The sequence below is a fragment of the Bipolaris victoriae genome (assembly GCF_000527765.1).
Source record: "Bipolaris victoriae FI3 unplaced genomic scaffold scaffold_108, whole genome shotgun sequence".
Classification (NCBI taxonomy): Eukaryota; Fungi; Ascomycota; class Dothideomycetes; order Pleosporales; family Pleosporaceae; genus Bipolaris; species Bipolaris victoriae.
Window position 1 is genome coordinate 1 of NW_014575284.1, and position 27,542 is coordinate 27,542.

Here is a 27,542-nt window from a genome sequence, read left to right on the forward strand (position 1 = left end):
CTTGCAAAGATTGTATAGAGGTCGCATGAGAAGCGCAGGGAAATGTATGGGTGGGGGCTGGACGCATTGTGTCGCGGTGATTGACATGTCACGGGGTTGCGTGGTATGTAGCGGGGGAAGGCTATGGGTTGTGCACAAGAGGAGGTTTTGAGGGAAGGGGACGGAATGCTGTTTGCGGTGGGAGAGGGCTAAGATCATGTTTGAGGATCCGGTTACTTATTCTTCTGCGCGGTTGGTGGAGGTTGAAAGTGCAGAGTAAATAAATGAGTTTAGGGTGTTTGGTGAACCATGAATGGGTCAGAGTGGTGTTTTGGCCCGCTGGGTTTGGACATTGAATAGTGTTTGTAAAGGTCTCTGGTGACTAGCCATCCTCAGAAACTTCAGTCATGGAGGTAATACTCTTTTCTCTCCTTGACTTAAAGATCGCATGTCATACATATTGAGCTGCGTAGCAAGAGGTATTGAGACCGGGTGTTTCCGTCTGTATTACCAATCGTCCACACATACGGGCAGTATCGGATTCGCCTATTATTCTCGGCCTAGAAAAGAATACATCATAAGCTGCATATAGTGGTTTTCTTTGTTCGCGCCTTGGGTAAACGAAATCCCGGTGTCCTGTGCATATAACGCTTCCGACGCAAGCCAAGACCGAGTAGAGAAGAAATATGAGTTAGGCGTCAGCCGCTTCGCTGTCAATATATCGATTGCCAGCCATTGTACAGATTAGTAATTAGCATTGCCATTGACAAAATCCGTTTGATACACCGTAAGATACTTGCCACAATGTTGCAATTTCAAAATGAAGCGAGCAAAGACTGTTGTGGTATTGTACATATCCGCCGCATCCCGCTTGACCCCCACGTTGTGTTATGCTATCTGTCGGTCGCTGTCTCTCATGTGCATTCTCTCCTATTGGGTTTGACCAAATGTCCGCCAATCGCTCGGGATGTCGAAAAAGGAGGTGTTTATCGCTTTTTCGCATCGACCTTCTCTTCAAGGGTGCGGACGTAACCCTCTATCCGTTGTACGGCCGACTGGAGAGCCTGTTGTCATGTCAGCCACTATCCAATTGCCTTGTCTTATCCCCCAGATGCCTTCGACCTGAACAACTGCGCATTCGTAGGGCACCAAACAGAGGGATGACGTACGTAAATGTCTTCGGTGAGGAGCTGGTTGGAAACGCGGTATTCGTCAATGACATAGTAGTACATGCCTGCGCCGGACGTGGTCGCACCGAGGAGGAAGCCGAAGAGTCTGTATCGTGTTAGCCATGTCTCTTGCTTTTCGCCATGCCGCCCAATGTCTCTGAATTGTTCTTCCCCCCACTCCCACAGCGCCCAACATTTTGTTTGCCAGACCCGCCCGTACATCAATGAAGCAACTCACCCTCCACGAAAAGCACCGACGGGCTTCTTGACTGGCGCAGCGACTGCATCCTGTCTGAGGACAGCGCTGGTTTGGAATGCGCGCGAGGCAACCATCATGGGAGGTCGGCATCCCGCTCCAGCGCGGGCCGCCTGCCTCAAGAGCTGAGCAGCCATTGTGTTCCTTTTGCGCTCTTTTCGGTTGTGTCGTGGCTGGACTTAGAATTGACTGGTATGCGAGTATATGGCGACAGTATAGACGGCGGGGTGGATGGTGGTGGATGTCGCTCGTGTGCCCGGTTGGTGACGTTTGGCTGAGCTCTCCGCACTCTCCAAACAAGCAAGCTCTCTCATCGCTCGCCTGACATGGACCCTTGGCTGCTGATTGGCTGACTCAGCAACACACCCCGCCAGTCTCGATTGAGTGGACTATGTCTGCTGCTGCAATTGATAAAATCACATGGCATCTTGTCCATGATTTGAGGATGTATTCTGGAAGCCAAGTATGATGCAACCCATAAAGCTGCGCTGATCCTTTTGGCGTGACTGCCGCACTGCCTCAGTCTAGGCGCCTTGCTTCTGACTGCTTTTTGGGCGCACGGCCACCATGCGGGAGGCTGTTCGCAGTAGGGAATGAAGATCAGGAGTAAAACTTATGAGCCAGCCACAATGGTTGCCGCAGGTTTGGACACTAGTCACTTCACGAGAGAAAAAGAACTTGTACAAGAGCCCCTGAGGCAGGAATTACACACCAAGCCGCTGGGTGCCCATACAGGCCAGGATATATTATGAACAGTATCAAAGATTATACATGGTAAGGGTATTACAAGTTCTTACAAGCGCACTGGAAGCCCATCTATGGGAATATGTCTCGGCTAAGAGGCAGCGTCTGAGTGCAGTCCACCATCTTGGCCAACTGCTCCTGCTTGACCCCAAACAGGCTCACCTTGATGTAAGCTCGGGCATAGTCTGCATTCCACCCGCCCTGATTTCCGACAAATCTTCGCCAGTCGCCACTAGTCTTGGGGTGTTGGGACAGCGCTTTGTCGCTGGGAAGGACAAAGACCTTTTGCTCAGCTGTAGCACCAATAGGGTTGTTTAGCGTATCATTGTAGAACTCCACATCCCACACACCAGGAGTAGAGTCGAGGGGCTTGTTGACCGCTGCTGGTGAGGTATCGACGAAGCGCTGACGCGCTGTTGCGTGAGCACCCACCAGAGCTGCCAGCTCGCGTTCAGAAATGCCCTTTCTCTTGAATAAAGCAATCAGGTTGTCAGGGTTGTCATGAGTGTCTGGCAAAAGGCCCTTTGGATTGGCCTTGGTGGCATCCAATCGTCCGACAAAGGTACGCACACGCGGTCCTTTCGGACAGGAGACGGTGGCGTGGTTATGGGCGTATTGCACAAGATCGGCAGCTCCCACCTTGTACTTGTCTCGCACCCCGCGTAGCAGTGTGCGTACACTTTGAAGACCGTTGTTTTCGCGACGGTCATGCTCGCCAAAATCCATAATCAGCGATCCGTCGGCACCGCCATGGCTGGAGCTCTGGTCCCACGACCCTGCATCATGGAAACCCATGCGGACGGCTGCTCGAGCATTGTCGTTACACTGCTTATCTTTCCCAACAAAAAGCTTAGTTAGTTCTGCGGAAACATCGTACCCTAGTGTCTATCAGTCTGTAATGCACCAAATACATGCTTTGGTCAACTTACACACGCAGCATTTATCTTTACTCTGATCGCATTTGGAAGGTTTTGGTTTCTGATTGTTGTCGGTGGCAGGTTTGCTGCCACCAATGATGTCTTGGACAAGTTGCCCAATTTCGTTGAAGCTACCACCAAGCTCGACTTCAAGTATATCCAATAGAGCTTCCCGCTGTTGTAAGGGCCCTGCTGATGCGAAGAGGGAAAGCCCGAGAAGGGAAAACGTCAGAGCTGCCTTGAAAACCATGTGGACGGAAGAACAGCGTATAAAATATATAAATATAAAGATGGATGAATAAGGGAATGACAGTACAGACGAACGATCAAAGACGAGATCGGCGGGCTAGGGAACAGATACGAGACCACATGTAGGAGGGTCCCTTATATATCTCTCTGGTGTGTCAACGGGGGTGGAGTGCCATTGCTCAAAAGGCGTCATTATATCTAGTCAGGCTTAGCATGGCAGCAAAAACCAAAGGCGTTCTTGAAATGGCAAAAATAGTCACTAAATAGGAGTGATCCCTGCATACGCGAGACAAGTCACTGCCTCCGGCAAAAGGATATCGGGGAAAGGCAGCCAACAAACTCTCAGCTGCAAGCCTTGCAGGTGTGCAAGTCCGAGCGCAGCCTCGATATCTTTGGACGGATTCGGATCCGGACCGCTGACACGGGGCGATAGCGGGTGAAGGAGCATTTAGAACCAGAAGCGGTATGCCAAGCCTGTCGAATCATAGCCTGACGACATGGAGAGCATTGAAATGTTGAGCATGGCAAAGATAATAGTACTTGAATGCATTGCCAGAACAGCAGTGTGGTTTTTACTGTGCAATGCATACATTAGTATGTACAGGTGCTATCAATCGAACGCGAGCATGAACAACTGATCATTGCTAGGTTTGCTAGCGGCTAGCTGGACGGTTCTTGGCTCCCTGATACGCAGTGTAGATCTACAGTGTCGAGGGTCCAGAGCTTGCAGTAGTTTCGTGTGTTGTCGCGACATTGCATGGTGGCGTTCATCAGCATGCCTGAACTGGCAGCGAGGCAGGCATGTTGTTTGGCATGTCAGAACCCAATACAGTCGGCATGCAGATCTGAGACCTGAGGCAGAAGGCCGACAAACAAAGCCTGGTGCCAAACGCGCACGGACGGGGGTATGACCTGGAGATGGGAATCAAGCAACTGATTTGTTCTTCGGACATGGTAATGCTGAAGACATGGACACATGTCCTGAATGCCATCAAGAGCTAGCTAGCCCCGCGGGGTTCGGTAGCTTGAGTAATTTAGCTGTGTGCTGCGCGACAGTCTTGCTTGAGACGCGCGCGCATGGTGTTGATTGCATTCTGCCAACATGGAAACGAAGTCGGGCTGTAGATTGGTGGAGAGCCGGAGCGGTATAGATAGGAGGAATGAACACATGCTTTGCCTCGGCCCCCTTTCATGCCAAATCGGAACTTTTCTTTGGCGAGGGCCTAGGATCGGCGGCCAGCATTTCTGGTCGCTCTGCCTAGCGATGGTCCGATGGGTGTATGCAGTCACGTGAAAGTCACGTGAAAGTCGCCAGCGGAATCCCAAAAGGGCAAGAGGGATGGACAAGACATGAAGCTTGGCGTGCAATGCGGTGGCATACGACCACAGCCGATAGGGTGGTAGATGGGCAGTGAGTGTGAGCAGACGTCTTTGGGCGTCCCATTGTGTACGGAATAGTGCTCAGCGTCTTAGAGACGCTGTCTGGTGCAAATTGCCAAGAGTCAGCCCGGCAGAGCGGAGGCGGGGTAAGAGAGCATGGCTGATGCGTACAAATCGAGACGACGCAGCCAATAGTAACGAAGGGACGGAAGGACGATGCTGATACTGCTGGCACTGCTGCTGCTTATCGCAAGCAATGGAGAAGTTGAAGATGAGGAGAGCTGAGATGTGTATAGACCCAATAAGGACAAAAAAAGACGGTGGACGTTGTTGGTGATTGACCGGCTGATGGTGTTTGGGTGTGTGGCTGGTGCGAATACGAAAGGGCGCGGGGTGGTTCAGGGGAGGCACGGGAGGTTTGATATTTCTTGGCGGGCGTGGGCAAACCGGAGGCGAATTCCCGGCCACTTGCACCCCAATGTAGCGACTCGATGCCAACTTTCGTACATTTTTATTTCGTCTCCACGCTCTTGACCCCATAACGCGCCTTTTTTTTGCTCAAAGCGAGATCCCCTCGCCCCACTGTTCCATCGCCACAATTTCATCCGCGTCATGCACCCTGATGTCGCCCCCAGACTCGTCTGGCAGCAGCCTTCCCAAGCGGCGCCGCACAGTCGAAGGCTCCTGCTGGCCCTGCAAGCAGAGGCGCGTCAAGTGTGACCTCCAGAAGCCATGCTGCCGCCGCTGCATCAATTTAGACACCCAGGACTGCAGCTATGACAAAGTCTTGCTGCGCTGGAAGAAGCGCCCTGCCAAGCCAGTGCCCCAACCCCAGCCGCGCCTATCTCAAGAGCACTCGCTCAACGGCCTCGACTTGGCTCTGAATGAGCGCAAGGCCATTGACTACTTCCGAGCCCGCCTATGGCCTCTCTTCTCCACTCTTCCCGAGCCCTGTCCCCCTCCAGTTGCACTCGCCTTGCGCTCCCAGCCAGTCCTCCAGGCCCTATGTGTCTTTGCCGAAGAGCACCGTGCCCTGCAAACAAAAGAATCTCCCAAGCCCAGTCTAAGCAAAAGGCGTTTGCAATGCCTGGCCGCCATCCGTACCCATCTGGGTGGCGGGGTCCCCGAAGGCAGTGCTCTCTCTGCCCTCCTCGTCGCAGTTCTCCTGCTCTACTTCCTCGAAGGCTATGTCAACTGCACAAACGACGGTGCATCCACCCACTGCCACTTTGCAGGACTATTGGCCATCATCAACGCCCTTGGCGGCTTCCAAGCAGCATGGACCTCATCTGACCGGGTTACTAGGATGCTTTTGTCCGAAATGGCATCTACCGACCTAACCGATGCTTTGCTGCAGGATAGGCCCCCTTCATTCCCAGCGACAATCTGGAACTTTATGGAGCCCGGTTCTGTCTGGTGGGAGACTGTCCCCGGAAGCAGGACTCTTGGCTCCGTTTTCTCCACCATGGCCGAGATGAGCTTCTATCGCCACCAAGTTCAAAATGGAGCAGACTTTTGTATGGACCAAGCACAGGCCTTTGAGCGCGCTCTCCAACCTACATATCCAACTCTCGACAACCCCACCGAATCTCAGACCAGCGAGCATGCTACCAAAACATTAGCCCAACTCACAGTCGAAGCATCACTTTCACTGATAATTGCATTTCAACATGCAGCACTCATCTATCTCTACAGTGCCATCCACAACATCCCGGCCAAGCACTTCCTTGTGCAGCAGCATGTAAAGGCTTGCTTGGACTGTATACAGGGTATGGACCCGAGAACCAAGGCCCAAAACTGTGCTCTTTTTCCCCTATATGTAGCTGGCGCTCATTCGCTTGATGAGTCACAAAGGACGTATATTTCTGAGACACTGGATACAATTCATAAAAATCTGCAATTCGAGTCTGTTGTGTCCGTGTCAGCAACTCTGGACATGCTGTGGCAGTCATCCCATAGCCCTACTGGTTGGGTTGATAGTTTCAAGGACACGGCAACATCTACTTTAGTTATATGACCACCTTTCTTTATTACTTGATACCATGTATTTAGGACCCGTCTTTTAGTCGTATAGCTTTAAGAAATGACATGTATGCCCGTTCAAGATTCTGGTTGGTAGTCGAGTGATACATGGTATGTACGTCTGTGATATCTTTTCCTATCAGAAAAACCAGTCGTAGTATTCAAATACTAAAAACTGAGGAAATTTATCTTTCCGAACGGCACGCAGAATGTCATTACGTATACCCTATGACGTAATCTGTCACATAGTAGCTCCGGCGCAATGTCCCACGAATAAGGTGAGGTTGCGCTTATTGTGTACATCACACCGCTGATCAATAAGCACTATAAGAAATTGCAGATTCGAAAGGAAAAGCTCAGATACGAAATGATCAACTAGAAACAATGCTACATGTAGTCTCTTGTGTACGCATTCCAGGAGTGAGGTCTGGTCGTCTAAAAGAAGAAACATTTGCGAGTAGTAAAAGCCATGTTGGGAACTTACCCGACCACATTCAAGATACCAAAATTGGGACTGCATTTAACGAACAAAAAGGCTCATCGAAATCACACCCCGGACGTTAAGATGTTTATTGAGTTAGGCTAAAATGAGACGCACCGGATTTACATGGGTTGATATTCTTCTACAAATCAGACTTCTTGAAGGTCATGTCATTTTTGTTTTGAATGCTGGTGATGTTTCTCCTAAGGTTGAAAATTGACTAAGAGGAGATTACACAGCATGGTTGTATAGCTGTAGGCATGTGCGATACAACTGCCAGTATTTCGTATGCATGGCGAGGGAGCCACCAGAATTGACAGTGCGATACGAATAAAAAACCACCATACAGTAGCACAGCCGCCTTCCTAGCTCCACCTTCCACAATGAGTCCTATCAATCATCGCCTGCGGGCAGCTAACCTCTCTGAAATCTACACTGGGATTATCCGCATTCTTGAACCAGTCAAACCTCCAGAAGCAGCCGTCGCGGAAAGCTCCTGCAGGGAGATTATTGCAGTGGTTTCTCTCCCAATAACCCCCGAATTGATTGCCCATCCAGGCGCCGTTGAATTGTTTCGCGCAGCCTTCAGGGAAGATGCCTACTCCACTGCCGGGAATGGCAAGATCGAATTGGTTCTCCTTCAAGTCGCTGCCCGTGTTGGTTACCTGCACTACCATTTTCTTTCCATTGACGGGACCCGAGGTGAACGTAAGTCTGCAACTACATCAGCTTCTAGCCCGGCTAACCAGGTTCTTCCTTGACCCACTCGTAGCAAGCACAGCACCAGTTCCCCTCATTCCTTCCCTTCAGATTGGCCGCCGCAAACCCGTAAGCCAAATTATCATTCACAGCCCATGGCCCGTTATTGCTGCACGTGTAGGCTTCGCCATTTCCACATGCAGAAGCCGCATTTGCATCTAGAGGAGTCGGCCACAGGTCTTGTTTGTTACAGGTACGAACGGGCTCCGACACTTGTGCTTTCTTGGGCCAAGCGCACGACGGTTTGCAACAGTCCCAGTACCGAGTCGTTACACCTGGTTCACCGGAGACATGGTGGAGAAGAAGGGATAAAGCGAGGGATAAGTGTGCTAGAGTGAAAAACATTGTAGAAGACAGTATTGGTGAGTCAAGGGGATTTGAGGTAATGTTTTGTGCGTTCCAGTCGATTGAATTTTGGATTTCTTATAGCAACTGAGAGGACTTCGAGAAATACGCGTGCGCATTCAGCTGAATGTTGCATCGTGACATATGGGGCTCGATATAGTGCTACATAAGCACTAAGAAGGTTCTTTCAGCTCGACCCAAGATCACGGGTATCCATCCATGCTTTTCATACTCCATCTCCACAAGAAACGAGAAGTCCTTTCAAGGTCATTAATTTCCAAATGGGGAAGCTCGTTGTTGACGGTTGCACTCTGAGTTGCACCAAGATCGTAAAGATTGTACCGCCCCACTCTTCTCTCACTGACTAGACTATGGTGGTGCTCAAGCTGAACTGTAGATTGCGTTAGTGGTATACAAATTAATTACTTTCAATAATACTGTAGTATTTATCTCCTGAGCATAGCGCGTCTCAGGTGAGGCTGTTGTGCACTAGGATTGCTTCCTGTAGCAATCCTTCCAATGCAAAAAGCTTTGCAAGGGGTCATGGATTAGGAATCAGTAATGGTATGCGACTGTTATTAGTGTAATTTCTAGATGCTTTCCATTACAACCGTTGCTGAAATCGATGGCGGATGGGTGCACTTTGAGAAAAGTCCATAGAAATTTCATAGCAGACTCGACGACGATAATTTTGTTGGATGAAAGAGTGACATCGATGCGATAGCCTTAGGTAACTACGTGAGTCTTGGTAGCCGTCCGTCAAGATCTGTATCATCGGCTAGATCAACGCCACTGACGGACTAAGACGAGAAAGTGGAAAAAAAGATACAGCCAGCATTTTCCGAAACGAGCAACTGCCGAGCCCCTCGTAAATACACAAAGACAATCCCGCGAGTTAGCTCCAACCAGCGTCGCCAACCGCCCAGATTCCATCCCCGTAGCGACAAGAAATTTCCATACACCGCAAGTTGAACTATCAACCTCGGCAATCTGGTAACGAAGTGTAACTTGTTGTTTGCTCCTCTCGATAGTCAATTTTAATAGCCCCATACTACTTTCTATGGCAAACTGCATTTGAATTCGAGGGCTTTGAAGTCGTCTATAGGATCTGGCCCACGGGAAATATTTCACTGTTACTTGGGTTGTCCGTTCTCATCTGGTTGTTCGACTATCATCATAGATTCAGGTCGCCGTCATAAACAACTTGTAATGACAAAAGTTTTTGTTCCAATTTTGTGTGTTGGTTCAGGCGTCGGCTTCAGCATAGGTTCGGTTTAGCATCGGCGAGGTTGATCCTGCGTAAGAAAGCTGAAGAACTCAGCCTCATCATTCTCAACGCCGACAGCATTAGCGCATGACGCGGCTCAGCTCCGTGACCTGCCAGATAATGTAACGTCCGAAAACAACAGCAGATGAGAGTAGATCTGACGCTCCGGGCAGTTGTGTCTCGAGGTGAGTAAGGGTGTGAATTGAGTGGTTAGCATCACTGCGTGACCAAAGATGATCAATACCGATGGTATTTTCAGAATGACCACCTCGTACTCAGTTCTACGAATGTGAACTCCTTTTCGAAGGTACGTGTACACAAGAAGCTCGAATTCACGTCTAATATCTAGCGTATGATGGGTGATGTCAACGCTCACGTGCAGTCGCGTCGCGACGTGTGGCAGCGCGTTGTAGTGGCGTCTATTAACTCCGGCCGCTCATATTTATCCCCGCAAAACAGCCGCCACCCAGCAAGCATTCCTCCAAGTACTTGCACCTCTTATGCTTGTAGCCTCTGCCACACCACTATACACAACCTACGATTACGGAATACGGATACGATCTTGATCGCCATGGTCCTCGGTTTCGAACGCATCAATGAGCGCACTCAACGACCCAACGCCCACATTAACTTCATACGCACGCTTCCGGGTCCAACATCCGCTACTGCCGAGAACATCCTGAACCGTGTCGCAGCCATATGCTATCCTTTCATGAAGTCACACATGATCCTAGTCCAGGCGCTCGAGGAGTTCCCGTATAACAACGAGTTTGTTGGTCGCAACTTCAATGCGGGCGAGGTCATACAGCTGGTGCTGAGGGATCGCAATGGAAGATGGCTACCCCAGAGAATGGTTGAAATGGTTATGGTGCATGAACTTGCCCACTGTAAGCAGATGAACCATTCGAAGGCCTTCTGGAAGGTGCGCGATGCATACGCGGTAGAATTAAGGGCACTCTGGGCGAGAGGCTACACTGGCCAAGGGTTATGGGGTAGGGGTAGGGAGCTTGACACTGGCGCAGTGCAGGCCAGCGAGACAGATCATGTAGATGTCCCTGAACATCTTTGTGGAGGTACTTATGCTCGGAAGGGCGGGAAGAGGAAGCGTGGCGCAAAGGAGAAATCGACATTAACGTATGCGGAAAGAAAGCAGCGGAGGATTCTCAAGAAATTTGGCGCTGGAGGGAAGGCTCTAGGCGCGGATGAAGACACCAAGGTGAAGCTGGAGAACGGAGTAGAGAAAAAGAGCAAACCGAGAGTCGCAGGAAGCGCGCGAGGCCGGGATTTAAGGGCAGCAGCGGCATTAGCACGTTTCGACACGACGAAGAAAGGCGAAGCCACAGTCAAAAAGGAAGAACCCATGTCGGACAGCGATACGGAGGATGAGTTCATCGAGGGTGACCAAGATGGTGCAGCAATCGACGTGGATGGCAAGAGCATGCTCGACGATAAAGGCCGTGCGCTCGTCAAGGTTTGCGAAGATGATGATGACGACAAAGATGGCGATGCAAAAAGGGAGTTGGTCGAGATACAAGGCTTTGCCGCCTCACGCAAAGGATCGAACCGGCTGCCGGTGTCGAACAATATCTCACACAACTCGCGACAATCAAAACAGACCACGAAGAGTGCTCCGTCGACCGTTAAAACCAAACCCCATACCACATCAGCACAAGGCACTGTATCATCAGGCATCTCATCTACAGAGCTCAATACACGCAACCCCGAACCGTCACGCCCCGCACCTGGCCAGCCCCGCAGTTCATCACCATCTGTCTCATTCGTGTGCCCCATCTGTTCTCTGGAGAACGATGCCGGAGCCCTTACATGCATGGCGTGTGCTCATGTGCTTCAGAAGGACCTTGTCGTAAATAGTTGGGCATGCAAGAGTTCAACCTGCAAAAGAAGCCAATACATCAACGCTGGAGATGCAGGCGTGTGCGGTGTTTGTGGATCGGCGAGACACAGGTGACGTCTTACAAAATGGCTGCTTGTTCTATCAAGTGAGAACATACTGTTAGGATACTCGACATGATACCCCCGTTTCATAATGTCATAGTAATTTTAGGTGGCTGGTGCGAAAGTCGTGACTTCATTCTGTACAACTGTAAAACGCCAAAAACCCCCCATTCATAGCCTATACCGAGGACCCAAAAGACAAGCAAATGACAAACAACACCATGCAATGCCTAACAATACCCCCACCTATCTCTTCACACTGAGAAATACCCTCGAGACTGTGAGTCTCGGATTCTTCAAGGATACTGCAGGTTCTACCTTGCAATCCTCAACTGTGAACCCCCAATACTCTTCTTCGCACTAAGCGTCATACCCACACCCACTCCTCTTCTGCTATTCCTCCTCATGCCCTCCAATTTGGCCTTCAACTGTTCGTGAATTTTTCTATTTTGCGCCCAGTCGTCTGCAAACTTTTGCATCCGAAGCGCTGCAATGACTGCAAGAGCTGCTGATTTGAGCGTAGGCCGACGGTCGTGGATGGTAATGTCAGGTGTAATGCCCATCTGTGAGATGAGATTCAGATCTTGCTGGTTGCTGTACAAGCATTAGCCATACGTGTCTAGCGTAAATAACCGAAAACAAGACAAACGTACCATTCATTATAAGTCGAGATTTGCATCAGGAAAAATCTCTTCTGGTAACCGAGAGCCTCACGGAACGCCTCTGCGCGTGAGCATCGTGCTCGGAGGAACTGAATCTGCTTGGCAAGACCGTTGATCTCCTTGATATGCCGTTTTGTAAGAGCTTCGGCTTGCTCGTCCAGGTCGACCGCGTCTTGGTTGGCCTTTTGCTGTATCGCTCTTGACGACGCTTGAAGCAGACGCAGCTGTGATTCCTTTTCACGGAGCTGTGACTGCAAGTCCTTCAATTGGCGCTCAAGCGATGACTGTTGGTCGCGTGCAGTCGACTTCGCTTCAGAAAGAAGCATGCGATGTTGAGCGTCCTTTTCGCGAATTCTCGATTCGAGGTCACGGATCCGGTCCTCGAGTTTGAGCTTTTGTTCGCGTTGAGCTGCTCGGGTCTCGGACTGCAATGCATTGCTCTGGCTCTCCTTTTCACGAAGCATCGACTCGAGCACAGCAATCTTCTCCTCGAGTGAGGCCTTCTCTTCGGCTACCTCATCGGCGTCATCTTGAAGAACAGCAATCTCTTCTTCATAGTCTTCCTTCTCGCGATTGGTGATATCTCTGAGCTCTTCGAGTGCCTCTAGACGCTCCTCTGCTAGCCGTTGGAGAGCTTCGACTTGACTCTTTTGCGAATCCATCTGTTCGCGAAGGCCTTCCAGTTCGTTGTCCCGTTTACGGACAATGTCTTGCATGACATCAATCTGTGTATCCGGCTCATCGGCATGGCTTCGTAGGGCGTCGAGCTCCGCTTCCCGATCAGATATCGTTCGTCTTGCGGTTTCCAACTCTCTCGTCCGGTCACCGAGGTCGCTCTTGAGCTGCTTAAGATCTTGAAGCATCGCCTCCTGTGATTCAACCTTTCGCTGCAGAGTGGTCATATCGCGGTCACGAGCTTGCAGTGTTGACTGAAGACTAGACAGGTCCCGGGAGATTGCGTCACGTTCCCGCGTGATTCTCTGGAGGGCTTCTATCTGTGTGTCTTTGCCTGACACGGCAGATCTGAGGTTGCGCATCTCGTTTTCGATGTCGTTGCGTTCTTGGCGAAGAGTTGCAACTAATGTGTCGCGGTCACTGTTCCCTCTCCGCAGCGCCTCCACTTGCTCCTCCTTAGTCGAGATTTTAGAAATCAGGCTGTCACGCTCACGACGAAGGGTAGTAAGCTCACGGGAGAGAGCATCGCGCTCTTGCCTCGCGTTGTTGAGTGCCTGTACTTGAGCATCCTTGCTGTTGAGATTTGCGCGGAGGCCAGTGAGTTCCTGGGTTGCGTCATCACGCTCTCTGCGTAATCTTTCCAATCCGTCCAAGTCGCGGTCCTTTTGACTGAGATCTCGACGCAACTGCTGAAGTTGCTGTTCATAGGTCGATGCGTCTTGCTGCAAACGAGTGATCTGCTGCATCGCATCTTGGTGCTTCTTGCGGAATTCTTCAAGTTCGTCAGCTCTGGACTCAGCCGCATCGACCCGAGATTGCAACAGCTCAATCTCAAGTCCCTTCTCACGCGCGACTTCCAATGCTTTCTGTCGAGCATCGCTTGCAGACTGTTGAGCTAGTTGTACTTGGTTGTCACCTTGGGATTCAGCAAGTTCCAATCGTTCATGCAAGGCGTCCATTTCTGCTTGCTGTTCGTTGTGAGCAGTCTGAAGACGCCTCTGCAACTCTCGTAGCTCGTTGTCCTTGTCGCGCTCCATCGAACGCAAGCGTTCTTCCACCATGGCGATTTCTCTTTGTTTTTGCTCATTGGCCTCATCGAGTTCCCGCTGTCTCTGTTCATCCGCTTCGTCCAGCTCGCGTTCCAACTCATCAAGGTTTCGCTCAAGCTCACGTATCTCTTGTTGCTTTCCATCAGTGGCAGACTGCAGTTTTGACTGTAGAGAGTTGATTTCAGTGTCCTTTTCGTGTTCTAGTGAGCGAAGTCGTTCCTCTAGGTCTTGAATCTTCTCCTTTTGTTCAGCCAGTTGGCGGTCTTTCTCTGCCTGGACTATATCCTTGGAATCCTGAACAGACCGCATCTCTTCTTCAAGTTCAGCGATACGCTGGGCTTGTTCCTTGAGTTGGCGATCTTTCTCTTCATCGCCGGACTGTGAAACCCTCGCTCTTTCTAGCTGATCTTCCAGATCTTTGATGTGCTCTTCGTTTTCGTCTAACATCTTATCGCGTCTTTCAACCTCTGCTTGTGCGTTCTCCAGGTCCGCATTGGCTCTCTCCAGCTCTTCTTCCGCGCTCCTTGCCTCTTCCAACTTCTCCTCCAGTCGCTCAATCTCAGCAGCGCGCTCATCGGCCAGTCGTCGGAGCTCGTCCATTTCTTCGCGCATGCCCTCGTCGGCGTGCCGCCGCTTGACTTTCTCTGCATACTCTCGAAGTTGCTGTTTGTAGTGGTCCAACTCCGTCTCGGCGGCTTTGAGGTCTTTTGAGTAGTTCTTGAGGTCGCGCGACATAGTAACCTTCTCGGACTTAAGGTTAATGTTCTCCTCCATGGCTTGACGGTTGAATTCGGGCCCCATCTTCTTCAGATTTTCTTCGAGGAAATGGATCTTAAGCTTCAGGCCGAAGTTTTCCTTGTCAATCTGTGCTAATCGCTGCATGTAATGTTAGCCGGTTTGCACTACAGGCTTATCATCAACATCTCAGGTGTCCGAATTCACTTACATCTTCCTGCTCTCTTAGGGTGAGTACATTGCCATTCCCGCCGTCCATCTCCCCCTCTGCCCTCCTTGGTATCGCCATGGGCGTGCTCATGGCGCTAGAGTTGAGATCGGGCAGCTGTGTGCGATCATCGACCGATTCGGCAAAAGAACTTGATTGCACGTCGAACATGCTTGCCTCGGGCAGCGGTGTGTTGCTGACCTGAAAGCCTGGCTTCATGGCAATGGGTGTCGCGATCTTCCCGTCGAAGAGGCCGTTGACCTGGCGTGTTCGATTCGCGGTTGCACTTTTTAACATAGGTGTGAACTCGTTTTTCGCGCTCAGGTTGCGTCGTGTAGTCAGTTGAGCCCGGGGCGTGCGGGCGCCACTCATTTGCTTGAAGAGGTTGTCGCGGTCTGTCGGGGCATGGAATGTCTCCTCCATGCTGAAAGAGGGCTCGTTGGTAGTGAAGCGCGTCATGTCGCCAACCTCTGTACGAGGCGTATCGAGTAGGTGCGCCATGGTTGGGTGATAGATATGTTGTCTACTGACGCATGAGTGAGAGGAATGGCAGGTACCTTGGCGCGCGCAAGTCAAGTAATTGTTGACTTTCTTTGGGCTGTCACTTGGGGATACTTTGGGTGGTGTTGTTTGTTTGGGACGCTCGGACGATGACAGGGATGCTGCCCCCGCCGCTAACCAAACCCGGCTGCATCCGCAACGCGCGTGGCGGCCAGTCACGTGTTCTGATTTTGCTGCCTGCACCAAAATCTCTATCCTAGCTGCCCTCAGAAACCGTTGCTGGGATTTGTGATTTTCTCCCTGCGGAAAACTCTCCGGATCGATACGCTCTCAAAACTCAACTTTTGTTTCCCACGAGAATCCGTGCTCAAGATACGACAAAACCAGTGCAAGGTCTCTGCAACATGGAAGGCCCGCAGGACGGCCTCAAGTGGTTTGGCGAGGGATTTGACGGCTTCCCCAAGAAACTACCTGACGACGTTGTGGAATATATCGTCTTCATCATAGACTCTACACTCTCCGACATCCAAATTAGAGAAAGATTGCAGGGATTCCAACGTGCATTGAATACGCTGGAAAAGAAATTTCTCAAGGAGTATATTTGGCAACGCGACTCGCTGAAACTTGAACTTGTCCGCGAAGAACAGAGATGGCTACTTCGTGGCCACACCAACTATGGGGATAGTATCGCGGACGAATGGCTGATCGTTTACCTTTTGCGTGAGCTAAGCAAAGAATTCAAGGATGCTTGGATACGCATATACGATAGTGATGGAGAGTTCCTACTCATCGAAGCTGCGAATGCGCTGCCCAAGTGGCTCACTCCAGAAGTTGCAGATAACAGGGTATGGATAAACAGTCATAGGCTGCTAATCATTCCGTTGGGCAAGGAGGAGGACCCTGCACCACTCTCTCAGAATCAAGCTCTACAAATAATACGTGATACTCCAGGGCGACCTCAACAGTACATCAAGGTCGAAAAAGAGGCATTCCATCGATTGAATAGCTATCCCGCTGCTATCGCAGATAATCAGCATCATGCAACGGTGCCCCTTCCAAGAAAAGTTGCCCATATCCTACATATCAATCCATCGTACATTGCCCCAGTAGTAGAGGCATTCTACCTCCGCGACCCAATCTCAATGCGTCTGCTACAGCCCGAAAAATCAAAAATAGATCTCGAATTCCCACCGGAAGACTTTGTCGACGTTAGTGTGCGTTTTACGAAAGTACTATATGCGCAGCTACTCGGACAGCATTGGGAGCCGCCTGCACCATGGGACTCTGCGCTGGAACAGCTCGTAAAATCAGGAAAAGCTACCGAGAAAGTCGAGATTGGTCTCAAGATCACAGCTGGCATGCAGATGTTAGTTTCGCATTCCATTTATGCCTCACACAAATTTACACGTGAGATTAATATACTGCTCGAGGACCTCGAAAATGGCGATGAAGCTCTTCCCACAAATGCTGAGATTGCTAGCTGGCCAAAATGCGACGATGATGAAGGCTGGCTTAATATCGATTTTGCCGAATTCGAGAGGGAATTAGAGGGTAAGGGTAGCAAAGGAAATGAAGGCTTTGGGGACAAGAATGCACAAGAGAATCTAAAAAAGATGGTCGCCCGATTCAATGATTTCCTGGCAGATAATGAAGCGGGCGTGGAAGGTGCGGACGGAGGATTTGACCCTATGGACGAGGACAATGATTCAGATGCAGGAGATAGAGGGTGGGATGACCCTGAAGACAGTGACTCTACTGTGGAAAGTAAGACCGGAAACAAATCAAAGGCAAAGGCCAGTCACGAAAAAGAACAACAAGGGGAAGAAGAGAAGGTTACGGATGACGAGGAAGATGCTGCAGCAGATGCCGAGTATGCGGAGTACGAGAAGTATTACGAGAAGTTCATGACGCTCTCTGCAGCGGAAAAAGCTATTCTTACAGATGAAGCGCGTGCTTTAGCACGTGAACAGGATGCTGAGAAAGAAGAAGACGAGGAAATTCGAAAGCTGAGCGAAATGATGGAAGCTGAATTGTTCAGCCACGGCGCTTTGAATATCAACCCAAAGTCCGACCAGAAGGCAATATCGGGAGTTGCTTTGCCTGGAAAAGACAAAGGCAAAGGCAAAGCGAAACTCTCGGAGATTGAGAGTGCGGAAGAGGACGATGAGGACGACGACGGTGATGATGATTTGCTCGATGAAGACTACAATCTTGCAGATAACATGCTGAAGGCGTTCAAAGGCCAAGCTGGCATGGCCGGCCCGGCTGGAAATATGATGAGAGCTATGGGCGTACAATTTCCGCAGGACGCTGACGATGAAGTCAAGAGTGGACCGTCCAAGCACTAGGAAGTGTCTGGGATTTGAGGTCTTTTGGTGGCTTTGAGCTGAGATATCTAACATTCTCCGTCGCTTTGGCAAAACCTTTGGATGCATCATACTCGAAACTGTGTCTGCCCCTTGTTAATCTGTTGTCTTGGGCCTGGATGCGAATATAGTGGATGTCGGGCCCATGGTCTCTCATCTTGGCGATCCTCATACAATTGCTTTCCAACCCCTAAACTCTTTCGTCCATGAAATCTGTCATTCTGAGTCTTAGCTTTTTGTAATTTGCTTCTTTGACTCTTCTATTTCAGAGTGGATGTAGCGCACGATTCTTGAGAAGACCTTTAAGGGACGTGAAAACGCTGCTCACGCGCCTGAATAGATACAGGTCGATCTCACGCTTAGATATATCACAAAACTAGCAACTAAGAAGACTCTTTATTGTCAGATGATAGCCTCCACTCAGAATGGTCAGCACACGTCCATCTTCAGCAACATTCACAGAGATGTCTAAAGATGTGGCGTGTTCTCGCACTGCATTAATTCCCTCACTGGTCGTCTCCCAGCCACGCACCACGACTGATTTGATGGCCGGGCACCACTTGCCCTTCAGCTGAACTAGATCAAAGAGAGAAGCCTGATTCAGGTCCGGGAAATAACAATAGCTCAGGTCCAGATGTTCTAACGACATTGGGAGATCTTGGAATCTTACGAGCTTTTCGAGCTCGATGGCCATATGTGTGAGACTCTGAAAGTCGCGGAATGAAGGGTATGTGTAAACGCAGTCTTCTAGACGCTCTATATCTTCTAGAATTTCTGGGTCACGGAGATTGTAATGGTCATGAAAGTCCAAGTGGAGCGTCTGCAGTCTTTGTCTGTGCGTTTGAAGCAATGCCTTGACAAGATCCCGTGGCGTGACCAAGGGTTGATAGCCCACATCCCACAACCATCTGTAACGCGTTCCGTCGGGTATGATGAGTTTGAACACGGTCAAACGGGGACATGTCTGCAGTAGCGCTTTCATTGTAGATAATGGTCCTAGACACCAAAACAATTCCGCGGTCATGTGTGTCAAGGTATTGACTGCGCACGATCCATCTGGAGTGTTTGGCACGTCGCTCTCAGAAGAGAATTTTTCGAACAAGGGGAACTGCATAAGAGGCATGTAGTCCTCTATATTGAGCGGGCCGTCCTCGTACTGTTTATGCCTAGATGTCCAAGGTAAACCGCATTTACCCAAAGCTCGCAAGAGTAAAAACCGAATGGATGATCTATCTTGCTTAGATTGGGGTAAAGTAGAAGGGCTACTTACAAATGAAAAGTCTTCAATTTGGAAAAGATCGGAAGATCAACCTGTATCTCATAGATACGATGCATCAAAGCCCGTGGCGCTTCGATTTGAGCTGTGAAGTGAATGTGTTGTAGATTTGGCAACCGAGCTAGAACCTGAACAGCAAGCGGGTAGTAAAAAAGCTCAGGTTCAATCTCAGAGGAATGACCTCCAATCAGTGCCGAGAGTTCCATAAAGACTGCATCTTGCTCAAGTGCAGGCCACTCATAACGCAATCCCCGGTCATTGTATAAAGCGAATTCTTTAGTCTTTTGAGCAAGCGACGGACATTCTATTAAGGTCCAAAGGAAGAGCTTCAGATGAAGTAGAGGATCCGTTGCTGACTCGACTATTCGGACACAGCTGTACAGTGCTGGCTGTGCAACGCCACAGAGACTGCGTGACGTACGGCAAAGGTGAGATAATGTTCTAACGTTGGAGTCATCGCTTGTGGTGAGATAGGAGATTATATCAAGGAGGATTTCGTTGGACAAGTCTGTGATTCGGGCCATTGTTCGAAGGAAATGAAGGGCGTAGATTATAGAGATAGTGTTCACAGATAGCCACACTGCTAGTGATGTAGCGTAGTATGGGCCGCGTCTGGGGCCTGCACACATTCAGCTACTTCGAATGCGGGGTAAGTATATCGTCTGTGCGTACAATGTACGTCATATATAGATTCATCTTCAGGTTCCCGTATGTACACTCGCTTGCACAATTGGCTGACGGTTTGGGGACATTGTGCGAACTGTTGTACCACGCTTAGCCCTGTCTCGTCTAAAGTAGACCTTGCGCGATTAGTTTTAGTTTCGCAGAGAACAGATCTTGTAACCGGACTTAGGGAAGATGATCTAACACTAACATTCTAATACAAAATAAGCAGCGCTTGCCATTCAATTATCAGTCCTCTAAAATTAGGCATTCTTCTCTGCTTCCGCCTTCAACTTCTCATGATGTTTGTGCTCGATAGCCAAACCAACTCCATCCGCAACAATATGAGTGGCAACTTTTACTTCCGTCCCATCTGTCGAATCCAAGACTCCATGAAGTATGCCTTCTGTCAGCGCTACATCAGCGCCCATCGATCCGACACCGAGCGTTGCCACTCCTAGAGCGCCGCTGAAGGCCATTGATCCTACCACGTCTCGCACACGAGTTTTGTGCTGCTCCTCATAACGAGCAAGATGGCAGTCGATGATGGCACGTTTCTTTCGAGCATTGTGGATGCCTGTAGATCCAATCATAACACCGACCAAACTGATGCCCCCGGTGAAAGGTGCTGCAAGTCCGGATATGGTCGTTGAAGTCGCCGAGCCGGTGATAAGGCGTGTGTAGTGGTTCCATTCCAGTCGCAGCCTCTCTACTGACATTTGGGAGCACTCTTCATCATATTCCGTGAAATTAAAAGGCATTTCTGGTGCTTGGGATGAAGAGATTGTTATATAAGTCGGAAGATGTGTAGAGCTGATAGTAAGGTAAAAGATTCAGATCTCTTCTAACAGTAACCAACAAGTTATCTTGTCACTGTATTGTAAGACGAACTTGGGCCTCAGGTCTGGCTTGGGTGGATGTCCTCCATTTATGCATGATATTTGAGGCTGAGCATTCGTTATCTACTTACTTCGTAACCGCAGTGCATTATGCCACAGCTGAGGTTGAGACAGATAATACAAAAGGAGGAGCGGTGATGGCAGAAAAGGGAAACAAAGTCGAAAGAATATATGCACGCTAACAGAGGGCTTGGAGGGTGATGTAGAGATAGCAAGTATCTTAGCCAATAAGAGAGGGGTTCAAGCGAGACCGCATGTTGAAAGAGATACTGCACAGCCCCACACGGTGAAACATCCATGTTGGATGCCGACTGAGCTGACATAGAAACTAGGCTACCATCAGGCCGACCGTAGTCCTCCTAGGCTTCAACGCATCTGAAAGGGCGACAATGCACCCGCGCCCAATAATGAACTGATGGACTACACCTCAATACCCATCGATATTTGCCATCAGCATGCCGCAGAACTCAGCTGATTTTGGCCCCAGAAATTTGGCCCCCCCACCACAGCATCTGTAGACTGCGCACCTCAAGGCGCACCCGCTGAGCGCAACTGACAGCAAGGCAGTTTCATTTCCGGTTGTGATTGTTAGCTCAGCTACACACATCGTGATGGCAAAGTTGCCTTACCTGTTCCTGCTGACACTACATACGTATCTTTTTGCAAATTCGCGACTTACAAAGCCGTACTTTGTACAACTAAAGCTTACTCTACGGGCACAATAGCTGCAAGTAAATTTTGGAAAAACGACTTTGACAAATCAACCGTCTAACTATTCTAGCACGATAATCTAGCGGCGAGCGTAAACCCACAAGTTAGGCGATCCATCGCACTGCTAATAGTGAATTGACTATGTACCCGCGCAGGGTTGGTCTTAAGTTAACATAGGTAGTTTTAACAACGGTTAGATCGGTGCTAAGGATATTCAAAGTTCGCTTCACGACCCTTGTACCTCTCTGACTCTGTTAATAGCTACTAATGAGAGCACATCTGTCCACAACCATCCTTTCACATGAACAGTGTGCGGTCACAATAAATATTCAAGGCGGCTACTTAATTTTTGTTGGATATATGCTTACTATACATAACTCTGCCACGGGACGCACATACTTAGCTAGTGGGCCAAGGACTCGACTTCGCCTGACTAAGTCGTTCGTATGCCTTCTGGCCTGGCTTATCATGTACAAGCCCAATCCACATTACTCTCGAGACATGCGCTTGAACGTCTTCCCATTCAAGCCCAGCTACAGCAGTCTTCAATGCATCTCGTATCCAGGTGTCGTGTGTCCTAGCTACTGTAATGGAAGCGGTGAGCAAAACCCAGAGAAGTAGACTCTTGTCTTGTCTTATTTCACTACCTGCAGTGATGCACATTGTTCTCAGCTGCTCGACCACCCAGGTATACGGTATCCTACGTCCTGGAAGTTGGAATGTGGTAGTCAACATGGCTAACATAGCCAGACGGACCAGTTCCTCGATTGGCTGCGTAACAACATCCGCAAGGCATATGAGACGTGTTTGGAGGGAAGTAAGATCGGGTCGGCAGACCTCGGGATTATTTATAACAAACTTGAGGCGGTTACGATTAATCATCAATGTAAGGTTTTGAAAATCTTTGAAGACATTCAAAATCCGATAGTCCCAGGCTGCCGATGGTTGGTAGAGATTTGGAGGCGGAGTCGGGTATGGGCATCGTATGCGGCAGTCCCATGACTTTACAGGCTGCATGAAGTAAGGTTTTCGGCCAGAGGCGAGAGACCATGCAAGATCAATCCGATCGAGCTTGAAATGCAGGGTTGGCCTCTCTTCGAGGAATGCGGCGTCTCCCCTAAGCTGCACGATTCCACGCAAGCCTTCAAGGTGTGTGGCTGCTGTGGCCCAATCTCCAAACCCAATAGCCAATAGCGTGAGGTTTATAATGACTCGCAGGACGGATTCGTCTTGGTGTGCGAACGCCTTCTGCATTTTGACGCGTAACAACGACAGGGTTGCCTGGAGATGGAATGTCGTCTGAACGCCCGGACCGCCCTTGGACTGGGGAGACTTGAAGTCTTTGATGGCGTAGCTCGCGCACAGGATGGAATGTAGAAAAGTCGTATCGGTAAAAAGCCAGGAGAAACACGCGGATTCAAGGCAGTCGAGATTGGTACAGCGTTCCAGAGGTGTAACGTCATTGGCGAGAAAGTTAAATGCGAATGCATCAGCAAGAAGTATTTCGGCCTCTGGATCAATTCCGCGCCCAGCAAAGCGGATTGGCACGAGATCCTTGATCAAAGGCTTTGTAGGGGGAGGAGCCGCACGACGGGGTGTTCTATTTGACGGAACACTTGGTATCATCTCATTCGCGATCTTTCTCTTCTCTCGCTGCGTTCTTCTTGAGCCTTCGCGCTTATTCCTGCCCAACATACATCGGCTCCTGATCTGTAGGCTTTTCCCAGGCTTAGGGTTCGACACAGGGTCGGAAATAATAAAGTCAAATTGTACATGTTGTGATGTCATGTCGAGGTGTTCGTACTGTGGTCCAAATTGCTATCCGTTTCCGACCCAGGGCGCTCTTTTAGTTCAAAATCAAGGGCCAAGGTCGATGCGCCTGCCGGTAATTAATACATATGTGGATGCCTAGGATGGCTTGGCGATGCAACACGCGCAAGATATCGCCTCGCGGTTGGATGAGCTGTGGCGCAAGTAAGATGAGGCGCATGGATTCTCTACCCTGCAGGGATCAACTTGGCAGCAAAGGAACGCCCACATTGCTGTCCATTTCAGGAAGCTGCCAAGCCTCGATTAGCCTTGTGCATCTCAAGTGAGAGTGGCAGTGGCATAATCTGCATCGGTAGTGTTTTTATGGACTATGTATAGGATTGCGCCTTGCAAAGAAGAACAAGGCGGAGCTGTGCACAATAGGTATGACATACAGCTTGAATGTGAACTGCTACTCAGCTTTTCACCACCGCACGCTGACGACGTCGAGATGCCACTTTGTTGTCTCCAAGGAGTACCTGATCTTACGTGGGGCTATGATTCTTACTACTTGAGGCTGTACAGCCACGAAGAATGATTGTTGTGTGTTGCCGACTGGTGGCTCTAGAGAAGAAAGAATCAAAGTACTTAAGTCAAGAGATGCATTGGAAGAAGGTTATCATCGCAGGTCAATTTCTGAGCACTTCATTCACACTTTCCTATCATCCTCTATCTTTTCCTTTCCGCTAGAGGGTTCAATTTCCAATCTCTAGCTTCGCGTCGACAATGATTTTGACGTGGACTTCTATCACTGCTCTTGCGGCTTGTGCCATTGCCGTAAACACGGATAGTGTCGAGTACGATTATGTGATAATCGGTTCAGGGCCTGGCGGAGGATCCCTTGCGTAGGTCACTAGGCTTGTTCAGGAAGTTTTACTGCATCATTCGTACTAACCAACAAAAAAGTGCTAATCTAGCGACAAGCGGATACTCTGTATTCCTGATCGAAGCAGGGGGCGACAACACAACTGCACTTGTTGAGGAAATCCCATCCTTGTAGGTTTACATTCCGGGTTCCATCGCCATGCTAATAACTGTCAAAGGAACTCAGTTGCTGCTGAATCTCCTCCTCACTCATGGAGCTTCTTCGTCGAGCATTTTGCGAACGAGACTCAGGCCCGACGTGATCCAAAGTACGCGTATCTAAGGAGCAATGGATCGTACTACTCAGGTCTCGAACCTCCCGCAGATTCAACTCCGTATGTATACCCTTTTTTCCCATGAATTTCCTCAATGTGTGGCTGATGCGTCGTGAAATTGTAGTTTGGGTATCCTCTACCCTCGAGGTGCTACGCTTGGCGGTAGCTCGCAAGTCAATGCGATGAACTTCGCATGGGCACCCGATAACGAGTGGGATTACATCGCCAACCTCACTGGAGACAAGACTTGGGGACATGAGTACATGCGCAAGCATCTAATCGAGCTTGAGAATTGTACATATGTACCGCACGGTACTCCTGGACATGGATTCGATGGTCCTGTTGTGGTAAGTCCCGTGTCGCCCACACTGGTAATTGCCGCTGACGCGTAGCGAAACATTTAGTCCAGTATGATGAACCCATTGGTCACAACTGGAATAACATCAGACAACGTGGCTCGCTTTGTGTCGTCCATAATTCGCGAGACTGAAGGTATCGAACCGGAAAATGTTCAGCACTTGGCCGAATTGCTTGTCCGTGACATCAACAGAATCGATGCAGACCGCTACGCAAGCAACCTGACGTTTTTGCTACCGCTAGCCATCGACCCTACTAGTGGCAGCAGGAGTAGCATTGGGAAATATCTCAACAGTGTGGTCGAAGCCGGATACCCCTTGACGATTAGTCTCCATTCTCTGGCATCAAGAGTTCTTTTCGACGACTGTGATGGTAAACCAAAAGCTTCCGGTGTGGAGTATATGGTTGGAGAAGGATTGTACTCAGCGGACCGCAGGTACAATCCATCGCAGCAAGCGAATGATGTTCGGACCGTTCGCGCAAAGAAGGAGGTTATTGTATCAGGAGGCACTTTCAACACTCCTCAGATCCTGAAACTTAGCGGAATTGGGCCGCGCGAGGAATTAGAGGAGCACGGAATACCGGTCATTGTCGACTTACCGGCAGTGGTAAGTCTCGCATGCACATCACGTTGTTGATAATTTGGCTTACGATCCTACAGGGCAACTTCATGCAAGACAATTATGAAACCCCTGTGCACGTAAGAGCTGAGGTTCCATGGCAAGAGGCTGCGAACATCTCTTGCACTAGGACCTTCAACGAATTAGATCCATGCTTTGTTGAATGGAGCACAAATGGAACTGGTGTTTACTCGTTGTCAGGCGGGACTTTCTTCCTGACTTGGCGAAGCAGCCTTAGCTGGGACGATGACGCAGATCTCTTCTTCCTCAGCGCTGCTGGCTGGGGTGATTCTGGCTTCTACCCCGGCTTTTCTCAAAGGCAACCAATCCCCGATATGTGGGGAAGCTCATTAGTAAAGATGCAGACGGCCAACCCTTCCGGCACCGTGCGCCTTCAGTCCAAGGATCCGCGACAAGCCCCAAAGATCAACTTTAACTTCTTTGCCGAGAATGCCGACACGGATTTGCAAGCTCTAGCTGAGGGTGTCAATCTTCTATTGCGTGCCCACGACGATATTGGATTGCCTTACACGGTTGTTTCGCCGAACCCAGAAGTTGAGATGCATCAAGCCCTCATGGATGAAGCATTCAGTCACCACGCTTCAAGCAGTTGCCGCATGGGCCCAGCCGGGGACCGTACATCTTGCGTCGACTCCAAATTCCGAGTACACGGTGTTGACAATCTTCGTGTAGTTGACGCTTCTGTATTTCCACGCGTACCAGGTGCTATGCCAAATGGGCCGACTTTCACAATCTCTCGTAAAGCTTACGAGACTATCTTGGAGGATTGTTAGGAGACGTATACTGAAGTTGATTCGAAGTATCTTTGGGTTTGAAAGAGTGCATCCGGAGCGTTACATATATACGATAATGATGGGTTGTATCATTTAGCATGACTTATATGATGTTATTAAAATCCTAGATCTAGGTTCGTATAAGTATATAGATAGGGAAACATCTGTTGACTCTTTCTCTTATGCATTGTTAGTCTGCAGTAGAGCTCTGTGACATCAAGGACCATTTGTACGAAAAGCATAGGATCTGATATAACGACACCAGCCAAATAAATTTTAGAGGCCTGCAGTTGGGAAGGCGTGTATAGTATGCTAGTTAATTTGTAGCATCAAGCAAAATCACAGCACTCCAATTCTTTGTGCTATAAGAAATTTCAACTCGAATCGAATTTGTTTTTCATACCCCATACAGCTTTGCACTTTCTAGAGTAGCTCTTTGATTATACTTGAAGCTTAGTTGGGTAGTTGATAGTATCAGAGATTGGATGGAGGTAGCATTGATTGGAGGTTTGTGATGATTTGATATTGTTAGAGTCTAGCTCAGAGTATTGAATAGATAAATCCAGTTCCCTAAGCGTTTACGAACTCCCTAGAGCTGGCAGGAGCATTTGCAGTTACTCTTGAATATGCCACAACCAGCCCCATCAATGGACGAACCAATGCTGCCCTTGCACTTATGTCCTGCCGCCTCAGCCTTGCATGCAGCATTGCATCGGCCACTCCAGTTGGTGAGACATCCACCACTTGCGTTCCACCTAGCAATTGCTCTAGCCTCGAGGGATTTGGCTTCTACGGCATCGGAAGTCGGAAGTGCCGATGCAGTGGCAGTGATTGTTGCGAGAAGACTGAGAATGAACTTGGGATGCATTGTGACGGCCAGTGAAAGCTGATACTATAGGTTAGATATAAAATCTGAAAATTGGAGGGATGTTTGGTTTAGGAAGCGTACTTGTAAAATGCTTGTGATGCTGCGGTTAAGTTTGGAAGTTGCCCGAGTTGATGCCACAAAAACAAGGGAAAACAGTCTCCTTTTATGCTCACTTGGAAACCTTTCGCTTGTATCGAATCCGAGCAATGCGAACAATTTCATGGAGGTACCTCCAAATAGAAATGCATGTCCGTGCTGGAGTTGGCATGTCTGTGACTACACATGCATTCGGCCCCATGCACTTGCTGTCTTTGGATTGAATATCTCGTATCTCAATAACAATCAACTCATGTTTACCCCTGATCTAGACTAAACGACAGACCAGCCCCGGAGATTGATTAAAGTGGCGGAAGCACAGTAGTAACTAGCAGCGGGGTATACTTCTAGACGCATTCTCTGGTCACCATTGGGTTCAGCTGAAGGCAGCCACACTTGCGATCTAGCTTAGCGCGGTCCCTGTTCCCCACAACCGTGCCTGTCTCCGCTCAAGGATCTTCAGCTTCGCTCTCACCAGCCTCGCATAATAGTCGCACGTGATACGCTTACTTTGTTGGATTGTGTTGAAGCTGTAGTAGCTACCTTGCGCCCCTGGCTTTTACAGTCCGAATGCTAACACAAGTACATTG

At 49.5% G+C, this 27,542-nt stretch overlaps 11 protein-coding genes across 11 annotated transcripts; 4 read left to right on the forward strand and 7 right to left on the reverse strand.

The window, feature by feature from the left end:
• Positions 1-965: 965 nt before the first annotated feature.
• On the reverse strand, positions 966-1,541 carry COCVIDRAFT_110189 (hypothetical protein; the record flags this gene model as incomplete). Its single annotated transcript, XM_014696981.1, has 3 exons — positions 966-1,043; positions 1,149-1,254; positions 1,387-1,541. The coding sequence occupies 3 exons, from the start codon at positions 1,539-1,541 to the stop codon at positions 966-968; spliced, it is 339 nt and encodes a 112-aa protein (XP_014552467.1).
• A 679-nt stretch (positions 1,542-2,220) lies between these two features.
• On the reverse strand, positions 2,221-3,315 carry COCVIDRAFT_110202 (class II peroxidase; the record flags this gene model as incomplete). Its single annotated transcript, XM_014696982.1, has 2 exons — positions 2,221-3,026; positions 3,078-3,315. 2 exons carry the CDS (start codon positions 3,313-3,315, stop codon positions 2,221-2,223), a joined length of 1,044 nt encoding a protein of 347 aa, XP_014552468.1.
• A 2,001-nt stretch (positions 3,316-5,316) lies between these two features.
• COCVIDRAFT_110225 (hypothetical protein) lies at positions 5,317-6,711 on the forward strand (the record flags this gene model as incomplete). Its single annotated transcript, XM_014696983.1, has 1 exon — positions 5,317-6,711. The coding sequence occupies one exon, from the start codon at positions 5,317-5,319 to the stop codon at positions 6,709-6,711; it is 1,395 nt and encodes a 464-aa protein (XP_014552469.1).
• An 851-nt stretch (positions 6,712-7,562) lies between these two features.
• On the reverse strand, positions 7,563-8,301 carry COCVIDRAFT_110173 (glycoside hydrolase family 45 protein; the record flags this gene model as incomplete). Its single annotated transcript, XM_014696984.1, has 2 exons — positions 7,563-7,911; positions 7,964-8,301. 2 exons carry the CDS (start codon positions 8,299-8,301, stop codon positions 7,563-7,565), a joined length of 687 nt encoding a protein of 228 aa, XP_014552470.1.
• Positions 8,302-10,139: 1,838 nt separating this feature from the next.
• Positions 10,140-11,537, forward strand: COCVIDRAFT_41348 (hypothetical protein; the record flags this gene model as incomplete). Its single annotated transcript, XM_014696985.1, has 1 exon — positions 10,140-11,537. One exon carries the CDS (start codon positions 10,140-10,142, stop codon positions 11,535-11,537), a length of 1,398 nt encoding a protein of 465 aa, XP_014552471.1.
• A 3,289-nt stretch (positions 11,538-14,826) lies between these two features.
• COCVIDRAFT_110177 (hypothetical protein) lies at positions 14,827-15,276 on the reverse strand (the record flags this gene model as incomplete). Its single annotated transcript, XM_014696986.1, has 1 exon — positions 14,827-15,276. One exon carries the CDS (start codon positions 15,274-15,276, stop codon positions 14,827-14,829), a length of 450 nt encoding a protein of 149 aa, XP_014552472.1.
• A 482-nt stretch (positions 15,277-15,758) lies between these two features.
• COCVIDRAFT_110154 (hypothetical protein) lies at positions 15,759-17,702 on the forward strand (the record flags this gene model as incomplete). Its single annotated transcript, XM_014696987.1, has 2 exons — positions 15,759-17,100; positions 17,218-17,702. 2 exons carry the CDS (start codon positions 15,759-15,761, stop codon positions 17,700-17,702), a joined length of 1,827 nt encoding a protein of 608 aa, XP_014552473.1.
• A 394-nt stretch (positions 17,703-18,096) lies between these two features.
• COCVIDRAFT_110161 (hypothetical protein) lies at positions 18,097-19,520 on the reverse strand (the record flags this gene model as incomplete). Its single annotated transcript, XM_014696988.1, has 3 exons — positions 18,097-18,886; positions 18,991-19,117; positions 19,241-19,520. 3 exons carry the CDS (start codon positions 19,518-19,520, stop codon positions 18,097-18,099), a joined length of 1,197 nt encoding a protein of 398 aa, XP_014552474.1.
• Positions 19,521-19,922: 402 nt separating this feature from the next.
• COCVIDRAFT_41352 (hypothetical protein) lies at positions 19,923-20,378 on the reverse strand (the record flags this gene model as incomplete). Its single annotated transcript, XM_014696989.1, has 1 exon — positions 19,923-20,378. One exon carries the CDS (start codon positions 20,376-20,378, stop codon positions 19,923-19,925), a length of 456 nt encoding a protein of 151 aa, XP_014552475.1.
• A 1,290-nt stretch (positions 20,379-21,668) lies between these two features.
• COCVIDRAFT_110229 (hypothetical protein) lies at positions 21,669-23,057 on the reverse strand (the record flags this gene model as incomplete). Its single annotated transcript, XM_014696990.1, has 2 exons — positions 21,669-22,006; positions 22,142-23,057. The coding sequence occupies 2 exons, from the start codon at positions 23,055-23,057 to the stop codon at positions 21,669-21,671; spliced, it is 1,254 nt and encodes a 417-aa protein (XP_014552476.1).
• Positions 23,058-23,804: 747 nt separating this feature from the next.
• COCVIDRAFT_41354 (hypothetical protein) lies at positions 23,805-25,988 on the forward strand (the record flags this gene model as incomplete). The annotated part of the gene is made up of 6 exons (XM_014696991.1): positions 23,805-23,923; positions 23,985-24,074; positions 24,122-24,277; positions 24,342-24,564; positions 24,622-25,182; positions 25,236-25,988. 6 exons carry the CDS (start codon positions 23,805-23,807, stop codon positions 25,986-25,988), a joined length of 1,902 nt encoding a protein of 633 aa, XP_014552477.1.
• Between the last annotated feature and the right edge of the window lie 1,554 nt (positions 25,989-27,542).